The following is a 13,693-nucleotide window of genomic DNA, read 5'->3' on the forward strand; positions in this document are numbered from 1 at the left end:
AGAGATGGGCACATTCAAGTCCATGCGTGGAGTTGGGACTTGTTTTTCTCTAAGCTGCCACTCAGAAAATGAAGACATTTTGGAGGTAGTAGACCTAGCAGCTGTTAGGAGTAGGAGTTTTGCAGCGATTGCTTGGGTTCAGACCTTGGCCACTGAATTGCTGAATGACTGGGCAATGTGTTTGCCTTAGCTTCTTTAAGGAACCCCATGACACACCTAGTGGTAGACCTCATAAAAACATTCATGTATAAAATGAAGAGCATGACATTACCTGCCTCTCAGCATGAATTTAAATGAGATGAATATATAAAACACCTAGAACATATCCTGACTAGGTACAAGCTGGCTGTTTTGAGAAGTGACTGAGAAACTCTGGGGATGCAGGTGGCAGGGAATAGTGGTCTCTTCCATGTACTATGGTTGAGATGAATCAACTTGATCTCCTGTCCTCCAGGTCCTCAGCCAAGTTTCTGATGGCAGAGAATAAGTCGTAGTGTCCCAGCTGGGGTCACATGCTCACCAGTTGGCCTGCAGAGGGTAGGGCACTTTGACCATGCAACCTAGACTGCATGCAGTGGGACAAGTACAAGTCTCTCCAGAAGAAAACTGGAGTACTGACTGAGTAATCCAAACTCTTGCTTCCTTCTAGATGCTGATTATACCAAAGATCCTGGAATATTCTGAAGCGCCATCAGGAAATATTGCCTATGGAGTGGGACTCTGCCTTGCCCTCTTTTTCACGGAATGTCTGAAGTCTCTGAGTCTGTGCTCATGCTGGGTCTTAAATCAGCGCACAGGCATCAGGTTTCGCTCTGCTGTTTCCTCCTTTGCTTTTGAGAAGCTAATGCAATTTAAGTCTCTAACACACATCACCACTGGAGAGGTAAGTGCCTGGGACTATATTGGAGGCCATACTTGCCTAGCTTTTCTCCAGACATCCGTGCCCTGGGGGCTGAGGGAGGGAGGAAAGGGAGTTAGGAGAGTTAGAAATAATTCCTATGATGAGTGTGGATAATCATCAACAGTTGCCTCTGAGGACATAATAACAGGTCAGCAGTAACCAAGGGAGATGCCACTTGCATTCAGAGGCTTTGGACAAGATTCATTCATTCATTCACCACATAGTTACTGAGGCCTACCTTGGACCAGACCCTGTGCTGGGCCCTGGGGATATAGCAGTGAACAGAAAGACACAAACCGTAGAAGTGCCTCAGAAAGTGCATCCCCTCAGCCAGCCTGGGGAGGAGGGTATGGATGGATGAGCAAACAGGATAGCTCAGGGAAACCAAGGGAATAGCAATTGTAAATCACCTCTCTGAGTGTTAATTTTTATCTGCAAAGGAGGAGTACTTAGAGCTGCCTGGTTAATTGTTATTGGTATCAGTTCCCTTCTCTTGCCCCTCCTATGACGTAACACAAACGTACTAATGTTGACAGAGATTGGAAAAAGATGCTCCAACTTATGACACAGGGGTGTGGGAGTATTAGAATTTTATATATTTAATTTCATATTCCTTATTTTTCTCTTGCTTACCAGTTGCCTTGAGGAGCATAGATTACTTTACTATTAAAACAGGCATTTGAGTTTTTGGAAAATGCAGCACTGCTTTGATTCCATATCCTCAAGCCAGACCCTTTGTGGTCTGTCATCAGCAACTGTCCAACTCCCCTCTTCCCATCTCCCCTCTTCCAATACTAGGTTGGCTTCTTCCTTTCAACCAGGCTAGGCTAACCTTCAGTCCTCAAATGCACCAGGCATACCACCTCCTGGCAATGTTGCTCATATCGCCCCCAACCACTGTCCTTTTATAATACCATTCATCTTTCATGGATGACCTCTCCTTCATGACAATATTGCTAAACCCAACCATCCACTCCCAGTCCCCATCAAGTACAAATCCGGCTGCCCCACTAAGATGAGCCCCCTTCAAAGACACAAACCCTTTCAGATTCACCACTGTATCCCTCAAAATGCCAACATTTGAATTACACAGGGCAGATGTCCAAAAAAAAATCTGCCAGATTACCCACTGCCATTGAGTGGATGCTTTCTCTGAACTCGATTCATAGCCAACATAAGGTATTTGTTATCATGGTTACCATTAATCTTCGTAATTTTATTAGTCCTGTAACCTAAGGCAACTTGTTCAGTCTCTCTGAAGCTGCAGAATAATATCAGCCTTAAAGGATTGTTATTAATGAGTTAGTACATATAATGCATATAGAAAGGGGACAGAGGTTCAGAAGTGTTAAATTGCATTGCTGACTTCTCTCAGGCCTTGAGCATGGGGGCTCCCTGTCTTCCTGCATTTGACAGATGTTGAGATCTGTGGCAGCCATTCGCCCTGTTTACCTTAGGAGAGTCATCATAGCAATTATTAACTTCCACGAAGCCAAACATCATCCCCAAGGTTTTACCTTGTTAGCTCAGTCAGTCCCTGACAACCCTTTTATGCGGTGGTCTCTATTATTGTTCCCATGGTCACAGAGGTAGAAACTGAGGAAGGAAGGAGTAGGAACCGTATATACAAGGTCATGTGATTGGTAAGCAGCAGAGCCTGGCTGCACTTACCTGCCTTGCCAAGGAGACTTTCCACGCTGAGGTCTGTCCTGGTTCTTTTTCTCTGTGCCTCTGTCCTGAGCACCTGCTATGTGCAAGGTCGATGTCCCCCAAATATGCTCATGAACGTAAGACAAGATGGTCCACCTGGAAGTGGGGATGGAAGGAGCTGGTCACATGAGGAGTCCTAGGGGACTGCTTCCATAAATTTTATTTTAAAATTAATTTCTAAAACACCTTCATATGTTCTCCTTGCAAACAAAATAAAGTGGACTAGAAGACTCCCTAGACCCCATCACTTTCCTAATGCCTGGAGGTGACCACCATTATCAATACGGCTTGTGTCCTTCTATGCTTTTTAAAGTGTGTTTAGGTACACATGCAAGTTACCCATGGAAAATGTATTGTATGTTGTGCCTGTGTTTTTACATAAATGATACTACATTTTACAGTGTTCTGCCATTTTGTTTTACTAATAGAAAATGTATGATACAGTTTTGGGGGTGAGTTTTTACATCAAGGATGCTAAATTTTGGGGCTCTTTTGAAGATTTTCTTTCCTCCTCATTATGTCTTAGCCTTCCATCTTAACACATGCAGATCTTTCTTATTCCTTTTCAAGGATGCTTACTTATAATTGTAGCATTTCCTTCCTCCCCATTTTTATTGAGATATAATTGATGTATAATGTATTAGTCCAGGGTTTTATACAAGGTAATGATTTAATGGATTGCAAAACAATCATTACCATAAATTTAGTTACCATTCATCACCTTACATAGTTATAGTTCTTTGACTGCAATGAGAGCTTTTAAGATCCGCTGTCCTAGCAACTTATACACCATACAATAGTAGCTATGGTCACCATAATTATTTATCTTACAAATGTTTTTACCTTTTGACCACCTTTATCCATTTTCCCCCCACCCACCTTAGAGCATTTTCATGGCTAAATTGAGTGTTTTATGTGCATTATCTCATCAGTTGTCACATCAGTGGTATGGAGTAGGTGGTATTATTATTATTCCCATTTTACTGATAAGGAAACTGAGGCACAGAGAGACTGAGTATGTGTCTTTGGTCCTATAGCTACTACATGTCAGGTCTGGGACATGATCTCTGACAGGTTGTTCCAGGATTCAATATTACCTAATACTCTTGGAGTGGATGCTTTAATCTTTCCCCACCAGTGGACACTCAGAATGTTTCCAGGGTTTTGCTGCTAATAAGCACAGCTGTAGTAAATGTCTTTGTCTTCCTCTTGCATGTGTGGATGTTTCTCAACAGAGAAACGAAATAGCCAAGTCTTGGGGTTTGTGCAATTGTTAACTTTTAAAGATACTGTCCAGTTCCATTCCAAAGTGGCTGTACCAAGCTAGCTCCCTTATACACTTCAAATTTTTGTGAAGGTTCAGCTTGGGGTGCATCCTAGGAATTGGAAGGAGATTGGTTTAAAGTGAAAAGGAAAACCACTTCTAAAGGCATTCAGATTGGTCATTCTAAAAGACATTCATGATCTGGGTCCTTAAATATTTCTTGATTTGCAACGTCAGCTTTTATGTAACATGGAACCGGGCAGTTAGGGAGCAGGAAAGTGAACTGAAGAGTCCATAGCAAAATAGAAAAGGGAGGATAAAAAGACTTAGTTCCTGCCTAAATAAATCCAGCCATTATTATTAGGAGAAATAGAATGAATAGAATAGAATAAGAAAGAAGACTAGAAGTAACTCTCTGGGGAATCTGGATATGAGAAGAAGTAGCAATAATATAGTAAAATACAACTTTTACTGAGCACAGTCTATGTGCAGATACCTTATTGACATCCTCACCATAGAAAGTGGTTATAATTATTCCAGCGAAGAAGCTGAGGCTCAGAGTGGCATAGGAATGGGCCCAGGGTCACACAGAGAGTAGAGGAGAGCTGTGAACTGGGTGTTTTTGTCTCTACCACCATGCCTCCCAGGCTTTCCTGTCCCCGGCCCATGTAGGCCCTTCTAGGTACCCGAAGAGGTGAAACCTGTGCCCACAGGCTTTGCTGTCTTACAGGCTATCAGCTTCTTTGCCAGCGATGTAAACTGCCTCTTCGAAGGGGTGTACTATGGCCCCCTGATCTGGCTCATCTCTTCATTGCTGATCGCCTGCACTGTCACCTCCTACCTCACCCTTGGACCCACTGTGCTCTCCGCCACTCTGTTCTATCTCCTGATTTTACCAGTGGAGGTAATTTTTTTTTTTTTTTCCATGTGATGTTGGATGTTCCTCAGAACTCCCTGGGCTCTGGAATCTGGGGTACTTCTGAATGGAAGTATTGATCCCTGTTGACTGTTCATGCCATTGTGGTTAAGTTTCAGCTTCCATTTCTGCCTAAATTTTCTCTGGCCACAGTATTGCCCAAAGAAATAAGAGGTGATTATGATATGTGAAAGTCCATCTCATAGATTTCTGTGAGGGATTACCTGCCTCACACACTAGATGTCCTCTATGTATGGTTTTTATTCCTTCTTTTCTACCCAGAATGTGGTGAACGTAATAGCCCAGATAGCATTTAACGTTTGGCTGAGCACAGTAAAAAGGGAGAAGGCCAGCAAATTTGCTGACAAAGATTCAGGTGAAATAAACCTGGGCAAAACAGGAAGTGACTCGTGGGTTATGTGTGCTCTGAATTATTGAAATCAAGTGTTTTTCTCCCTCCGCACAGGTATTCTGATCAGGTGATCGTAACTATTGGCAGGTTAGGGTTCCCAAGGGCAGAGGAGTCATATTTCTGTTTAGTTAGCCACAACCTGGCTTGGGACACAGGAGAAAAACACCCCCAGGATATGTGAGACAGGTGCTTTAAGGCACGATGGAGTGGTTTCCGTCGGAAAGCCTTCAGCAGGACCCTAGAATTTAGAGTCACAGTGGCTTCCAACTGGGCAGGATTAAATCTAGGTGGTCAACCCATATCTGCGTTTTACCTTTGGACATACTCCCAGTTGTCATAGTTACGCCTGGGTGAACCCTCCTGCCCTTGTCAAAAGAAGCACTTGCTGCATCCTGACCACAGGTGTTCCTGATTCAAAAGATTATTAAGATACACAATCACACCTCTGAGATCAGCGACCAGCGTATCCGTGTGACCAGTGAAGTTCTCACCTGCATTAAGCTGATTAAAATGTATGCATGGGAGAAACCATTTGAAAAAATAATTAAAGGTACAGAAAATCTCATTTTCTTGCTCAGAGCCTTGGGATGCCATGGTGGGTCAAGCCTCTCCCTTTTTGGGGAGTTCTTTCATGCTCTGGAAGTTTGGTGCTCTTTGGAGGATGGTCTTAGGGTTAATTTCAGTGCCTTTGTCTTTTTTTTTTTTGTACCTTTGCTTTTCATCTCTCAGCCCTCAGAAGGCAGGAAAAGAAACTGCTGGAGAAGTCTGGGATCATCCAGAGCCTGACCACGGCCTGCTTGTTTATAGCCCCTACAGTGGCCACAACATTGACGTTCCTTATCCACACATGTTTACAACGGAAACTCACAATCTCAGCAGTAAGTGCTTGGGGTGCTTCGTTTCCCCCAATATTGATAAGGAGTTTTTCTTTTATATCTTTCCCTAGACCATGTTCCTTCAAAGATCTGAAGGTTTTGCATGTGGACAGCAGATGCTGATTTTGATTTTCCAGACTTTTAGGATGCTCGAACTTTCTTCCGTCTTAAACTGTCTGAAAAACTGATATCCCTTGCATAGCAACCATGGGAGGGAGGGATGACAAAGTCACCCCAGAGGAGTTGAAATGAGTAGTTAAAACCCTGATGATTCTGACACATGCCTGGGGGTTGAGAATATTAAATTAAGGAGTTTCTTTGAACCCAAAATAGGGCTCTGAAAATACACCTTAAATAAAAAGCTTAGAACTTCTTCTGCCTTCTCTCTGTGGTCTGACTCTGGCCCAGAAAAGCAGCAGCTGCCTTTTAGGGGTAGAATCCCAGTTCTCTGAGGAGAAAAATCATGGGGTTGCTTTGGGAGAGCTTGGAATCAGGTGGGGCTTGGGGTCCCAAAGCAAGAGGGAGAAGCATTTGAGAATCTGCCGCCAAGGGTTTGTTTGTGTTCCAGACAGCAAACACCTTGACTTGGCCCAGGCAGGCATGCACCAGAGAGGCCCCCTGAAGGCTTGAAGGTGGGCACAGGGGCTTTTATAGGATAAAGTCTCAGCAGGAGTTTAGGGTCACCCTGTACTCACACAGTGAAGGATGAAGGGAGTGGAGGTGGGGCATGGATTGGAAAGTCCCCCGAGGTACTTCAGGTCACATTCTGAGATCCTGAGAGAAGTTGTCTGCTTTGTCAGGGCAAGTCTCCAGGAGAAGAGTGAGGCATGGATTAGCCTTGAAGTGCAGGGACATTTGGAATATTAGAAACAAGTATCTAAGGCAAGGAAGGCTGAGTAGGATCGTAATGGCAGTAACAGTATCAAGCTCCACTGACAGTAGACAAGCTCTCTTACACTTTATTCCTGTACCCATGGATGATTTTGACCCTATTCCAATGGGAAAGCGCAGCTCGTTAGGAGAGAGGACCTGGCCAAAGTCGCAGAGTCACCGGGGAGCCAGGCCTAGAGACACAGAGACATTAAGAGGAGTGCTCCTTCCCTGCTCTTTCCAGTCTCCTCAAAATACTGGCTCTGTCCCTCCCATGGCAGGGGAGCCTCGGGGGGTGGAGAGAGAACAGAGATGCGCCCCTCACCACCTCCTCCCCTCCTTGCCCAGGCTTTCACTACGGTGGCCACCTTGATTCCCATGCGGCTGTCCGTGTTCTTCGTGCCCTTTGCAGTAAAAGGCCTCACGAATTCCAAGTCCGCGGCAGAGAGGTTTAAGGTAAGTAAGTGGTTGGAGGACTGTTTACCCTGATGGTTTTGCTTTTTTAAAAAAATCGTATTTGTTGCTTGCATTTAAAAACCTGGAAATTCTATATAAAAATCAGATTTCTGGATTTTCTCGGAATAATCAAAAGATCTGGGAACATCGGACCCACATTTCCCCATGGCCACAAACAGCTGGAGTTGAGGTGATAGTTGTCCTACTTAGATGAGGCAGTGGGATAAAGTTTCCTGCTGCCTCCCCTGTGCCCTATTGTATACCCTACAGCCCCCATTGTGCCCTACTGTACACCCTACAGTCCCCACTGTGCCCTACTTGACACTGGGGTTGTTTCACCAACCATTTATCCTCTTAGTAATGGTCTACTTCACTTTTTTCCATGGCTGGTCTTGCTCCTAAAGCAACTGAGTTTAAAAACCCTTATCTAGGGGTGCCTGGGTGGCTCAGTGGGTTAAAGCCTCTGCCTTTGGCTCAGGTCATGATCCCAGAGTCCTGGGATCGAGCCCCACGTGGGGCTCTCTGCTCAGCAAGGAGCCTGCTTCCCCCCGCCCCCTGTTTCTGTATGGACTGTCCTAAGACCTCCCCAGAAGCCCTGAAGCTTCCCCCCCCCAACCTGCCTCTCTGCCTACTTGTGATCTCTGTCTGTCAAATAAATAAAACCTCTAAAAAATAAAAAATCTTATCTAAACCAATTTACAAAGTCATCTCACTTAATGCATGTAGTTCCCAACTTATTCACTCTCTCATTTATTCAAAAAATATTTGTTGAGGGGCACCTGGGTGACTCAGTCAGTTGAGTCTCTGCCTTTGGCTTGGATCATGACCCCAAGTCCTGGGATCAAGCCCTCCTTGGGCTTCCTGTTCGGTGCGGAGCCTCCTTCTCCTTCTTCCTTTGCTCCTCACCCCACTCCTGCTCGTTCTCCCTCTTGCCCTCTCTCTAATAAATAAATAAAATCCTTTTTTAAAAAAAAGTATTTATTGGATACCCACAGCCTGCCAAGTACTGAGACAGAACATACTACTGTGAGCCTGACCAGTGGGATCCCTGCTCTCAGGAACTTACAACCTGGTATTAGAAACAGGAAACTAGCAAGTGAATTAACGGTCAAAGAAGATAACATCAGATCACATGGAGAGCTATGATGTCAGTAAAACAGTGTAATTTTCTAGAGAGTATGTGGGGAAGGGCTGGGACAAATCTGGGTGTGCTGGACCCAGAAGGCCCCTCTGCTAAGGTGATTTTCGATCTGAGTGATGATAACTAGGAAGTGCAAAAGCCTTGAGGCTGGAATGAACTTGGCTTGTTTGAGGAAGGATAAGACAGTCCATTACTTATGAAGAGCCCCAGTAGCTCCCCAGACTTCTCCACTGCTGAGCAGGGCTGATCAGGGCTCCCTGCTGCCTTCTCTCTGTCCGCTGGTATACTAGGCTCTCCCATCCTCCCCTCTGTGCCTGTTTTCATTTGCAGGGTGGGCAGAGTTGAGGAAGCTACGGTTTGAACTCCGAAGGGTGGGTAGGGATGTTCGCTGAAGAAATGCCTGGAGAGATAGCTCAGAGGTCAGAGAGCTTTTGGCTAGGGATGGTGTCATTATGGTGGTGGAGAAGGGAGCAGGAATGGTAATGGTGAGAGCAAAGGACTTGAACCTGGGGTTGTCTCCAGGGGCTGGTGCAGTATAGGGTGGCCCCTTGGATGGACACTAGCTGTCTCATCAGGGTATCTTCAAATCCTTGTGTTTCAGCCACTGAGGTTTTCTATCTGGTCCTATAGACATTTGACCTTGAGACCCGTAGGCTAGAAGGGGGAGGAATGATCCCCTCTTCCTCCTTTGTGCCCCTTGGTGCTATAATCCAGCTCCCAAATGCCTTTGGCTTTTGAACTCTGGCCTACCAGTTTCCAAGGGCACAGAAAGGAGAGCCCTGAGCCCTGAGGGAGGACCCCTCCTTGTAAGCAACCACAGGTAGGAGGTGAGCTGGCTTCTGGAGCTGTGGACCTACTCACTGGGTTCTAGAGAAGGCACCCAGGTGGGCACTCTCAGCAGAGGTCTCCAGGCCATTTTTCTTTCCTTTTCTTTTCTTTAAGATTTTATTTATTAGACACAGAGACGGAGCGCAAGAAGGGAGAGCAGGAGGCAGAGGGAGAGGGAGAAGCAGGCCCCCCAGAGAGCAGGGAGCCCGACGTGGGGCTCAATCCCAGGACCCCAGATCATGACCTAAGCCAAAGGCAGATGCTTAAAGGACCGCTGCCTAGATGCCCCCGGACCATTTTTATTTTGGGCTGCTTGCTAAAAACAAGTGAAAAGCACTGAATGGTGTAAACATTAGAGTTTGAGAATACATTTGAGGGTTTGGGGGTAAAAGGACCTCCTGTTTTTCTTCCTTTTAAGCCCATTTATCAGCATTTGTTAATATCCAGATGTGTGCTTGTCATACTGACTCATTAAGCCAGTGTATCACTCAAAATTTAACTAATAAAATTAAGATATATGTGGTAATAATTTAAGCAAAGGAATGAGAGCCATCAGTGGTTACCCAGTGGTTATGTCATTAAAAATAACTAAACAAGTAAGTGCCCAGCTAACTAAACAAAATAAAGGGATTCCTGCAATTCCCAATGATGACTGTATGCCTTGACTCAAATGTTACAATTAACCTAATCAAACATACCTCTGATGCTCAATTTAAAAAAAAGAGATCACCTTTTTAATTTTGAAAATAGCTTTTTATCTTTGCAAAATCCTGTGCATTCATTGTAGAAGGTTCAGATTGTGCCAAAAGTTACAGAGAATAAAAATCACTCAACATCCACTATCTAGAGATAAAGCCATTGTCCGAAATGTCAAGACGTATCTTTCTATATCTTTTTCTTAGCAAATCTGCAGGGAGAGACGTGTGCCTATGATTTAAGGGCAGTGAGATCATACTTCCGAGCTGCCTCTTTTGATGCTTGCACTCAAGTATGTTTCCCAGTCAGGAAGATGGAGACACAGAGAGGAGTGACCAGCTCCTGGTCACACTTTGAAATGTATGGCCCCAAACACTTTCTCGCCAAAAGGGCAGACCTTTTTACTTTGACTATTTAAGAATGAAATTTAATTAGAAAAGTGACACGTCTGTCTGAGGGTTCCTCAGTGTTGTCACCCATGTAAAACCAAACAGAAAAGAACAGAGCAGGCAGTAGGCAGATATCAAAGAGTGGCCCCGTGATCCAAATCTTGGAAAACCCTGATTCAGAATTCCCACCAGCAGAACCTGGCTCCCTCTGAACTAGTGGTGATTCTTCAGACTTCTACTGTTTATTAGGAGTTTATAGACCAGACCTATAGGCAGGCCAGTGAAACGGGCAGACATTCTTATTAGACTGCAGAACTGAATTCCTCCTTTCTTTTTGTCTGTACAGAAATTTTTCTTACAGGAGAGACCTGTTTTGTACGTCCAGGCATTGAAAGATCCCAGCAAAGCAGTGGTTTTGGAGGACGCCACCTTGTCATGGCGACAGACCTGCCCGGGGATTGTAAATGGAGCTATGGAGATGGAGAAGAACGGGCATACTCCCGAGGGGATGACCAGTGCGCAGCCAGCTCCAGGAGCCCTTGGGCCAGAGGACACAAAGGACAGCCTAGCCCCAAAGTTGCACAAATTAAACCTAGTGGTGTCAAAGGTAGCCTTATCCAGGCCACACAGGAAGGCTGGCTGCCAGACTTTCGGGGCCCGAGGCTTGAGCTTCCTGGCACTCTACTGTTTCCTTGGCTAAAAACTGCATCTCTAAATACCTCTTTTAAATACAAATTGTTCACAGAGGGCAAGCACAAGAAACCTTTCATTCTTAGGTGGAAATGAACGGATATCCAGAATTTTTATTAATTAATTAGCTAATTAATTAATTGTAATATCAAGACCCAGAATAGAAAGCTATATGCTGGGAGAGAAGGGGAAGGAGACTAACATTGACTAAGGTGCTAGTATATGCCAATTTGGTTGTTCTGTGAACTCACCTCATCTGACTTCTTCTCTGACTAACATTTGCAAGGGCAAGCTTCCCTTCTTGTTTAAATTTCACCTCTGCACTTTCAAGTCAAATTTGGTTGCATTCCCTCCCATCGACGCAGTCCGTTGGTGACGCCCATCAGCTCTCTCCTCAATCCATCCACCTTTCACCATCTACCCCTCCCCAACTCCCCAAGCCGCAGCCACTATCATGCTATTCCAGCTCCTCTAGGACCCTCCTTATCAGCCCCTCTGATTCCACTTTTGCCCTCTTACTATTTTTACCATGCAGTGGACAGACGGCTCTTTCTAAACCATAAACCAATTCAAGTCACTCTCCTGCTTAAACCCCTTCAGTGACCTCCTGCTGCACTTAAGATATAGCCCAGGTATCCCTTGATCATCCTGCCCATAGCTCTCACCTCTTCTCCCCCTTAATCCCCCCACACCAGCTACACTAGCTTTCCCATAGCACTTTGGCAGTCAACCTGGTGCCTGTCTCATGACCTTTGTCCCTGCTGCTCCCACAGCCTGGAACGACCAGATCTTCCTGTGTTTGTCTCCTTCCTGTCATTCGGATCTCAGTTGCAGTGACAACTGCTTTAAGAAGACCTTGCTGGCCAGCCCATCTATACTTGATCTGGTTCATAACAGCCAATTTGTTTTACTCAAATCATTTATTATCATCTGATATTGTTTATATATTTCGTGGCTTATTTCATGGTTCATGGCTCCACACTAGAATGTAGCATGAGAGTTCTTCTCTTCACTACTTGGTACGTGGGAGAAACTCAGACAGTCTTTGAGGGAGCAGTGAATGAATAAATGAGGGAAAGTATGCATGAATTCTGTGAGGCTGGCTTCACTGTCCCCATTTTACACATGAAGAAACTGAGGCACAGAGAGGCTAAGTGATGTGCCTAGGATCATAGAGTAGAATAGGTGCAGGTCTGAAATTTGGGTTTCTTGCCCGAAAGGATCTTCTATCCATGAATTTCTCTCTATGATCTCCATGCAACTTCCTTCCTTGGAGGTTGTGGCATTGAGCTTTTGCTTGTCTGAGGGGCTTTGGGGTGGGGTGTTCAACCACAGACCCTCCCTGGGTGAGTAGGAGGGTTTGTGCTGTTCCAATGCCACTCTGTCCTCCTTGGCTTTGCAGGGGACCACCTTGGGGGTCTGTGGCAATACCGGGAGTGGCAAGAGCAGCCTGCTGTCAGCCATCCTGGGGGAGGTAAGTGACTTGTGACCACATGTATATGCACTCATGGACGGTCCAAGGATTCCCAAGCTTGAGTTCCCCCAGTCAGTCACACCATTGCTTTCTTCCTCAATGGGGTCTGATCCAATACACCTTTTATAAATTGAGAGCAGTTAGGTACGCACTGAGGGGGAGGTGTGCTATAAATACACCTCCTTCTCACCCTCCAGCCAGGAAGGCTACCCCCAAGATCCGCTGGGGGTCTGCCCTCACCTGTTTTCTGTGCTCTCCCCACCCTCTTTGTAATCAACCAGCTAACAGGGTGATGATACAGCATGTTTCAATGTTTAATATGATGATAAAAGTCATCTCATGAAGCCCATCTCAGAATGGGACATGGGTCCCTTGTGAGACAGCATCAAGAGTGCAATGTGGAGGGAGAAAGGAGGAGGAAGAAGGAAGGATGGGGGAGAGGAGACCCTCCCGTGTGGGATGGGACAGTCTTACGCTCCAACCATAGAATTTACGTGTCTGCTGGGTGCCCTTGCCTATGAGATCCGAACTGTCCAATTCCACGTCAGTGGATGTTCTTGAGGTCTGCTTAGTCTGCACCTAAGCAGACATGTGGCTCAGCCCACTCTCTCCAGTTTCTAGGAAACTCAACCTGTTTCCCCTAAACAATTGAGGTCATATTGCACAACTCTCACTGAACCATACCTTAAAACAGCTGCAACACCTGGGTTGAATTTATGGCCACCTCCCCAAGGGGGTTCTCACCAGCACTTACCCCCTTAGCCCCAGGCTTCCCCAGTCCTGGACTGCTCTCTCTGTTCCCTCCTTTCTTTGCCCATCATTCCTCTGCCTATGCTGTTCAGAGAACAAGAAGTTTTTTCCATTACCCAGCTCCTTCCTCAGCTCTTTCTCCCAAATAGTATAGGCAAACTCATCATCTCCTTAGAATGTGGTCATATTGTCCATAGAACTTTTTCCAGACAGCTCAATTCTTCATGCTCTGCATGTGGTGGCCGTGCACAATTTCTTGGCAATGGGGAAGACAAGGTTCTACTTTTAAGAAACAGTAAACATAGCCCTGTGCTAAGAGCC

General features: G+C 45.4%; 1 protein-coding gene across 1 annotated transcript in view; it reads left to right on the forward strand.

The window, feature by feature from the left end:
• The window catches only part of ABCC11 (ATP binding cassette subfamily C member 11), a 57,124-nt gene that overhangs the window by 8,474 nt on the left and 34,957 nt on the right, over nucleotides 1-13,693 (forward strand). The window contains exons 5-11 of the mRNA XM_082711395.1: nucleotides 650-883; nucleotides 4,606-4,779; nucleotides 5,606-5,753; nucleotides 5,933-6,081; nucleotides 7,297-7,404; nucleotides 10,805-11,065; nucleotides 12,551-12,622. Coding sequence (XP_082567521.1) covers nucleotides 650-883; nucleotides 4,606-4,779; nucleotides 5,606-5,753; nucleotides 5,933-6,081; nucleotides 7,297-7,404; nucleotides 10,805-11,065; nucleotides 12,551-12,622 — 1,146 coding nt within the window. The remainder of the gene's footprint in view (nucleotides 1-649; nucleotides 884-4,605; nucleotides 4,780-5,605; nucleotides 5,754-5,932; nucleotides 6,082-7,296; nucleotides 7,405-10,804; nucleotides 11,066-12,550; nucleotides 12,623-13,693) is intronic.

Source organism: Mustela nivalis (genome assembly GCF_964662115.1).
Source record: "Mustela nivalis genome assembly, chromosome: 18".
NCBI lineage: Eukaryota > Metazoa > Chordata > Mammalia > Carnivora > Mustelidae > Mustela > Mustela nivalis.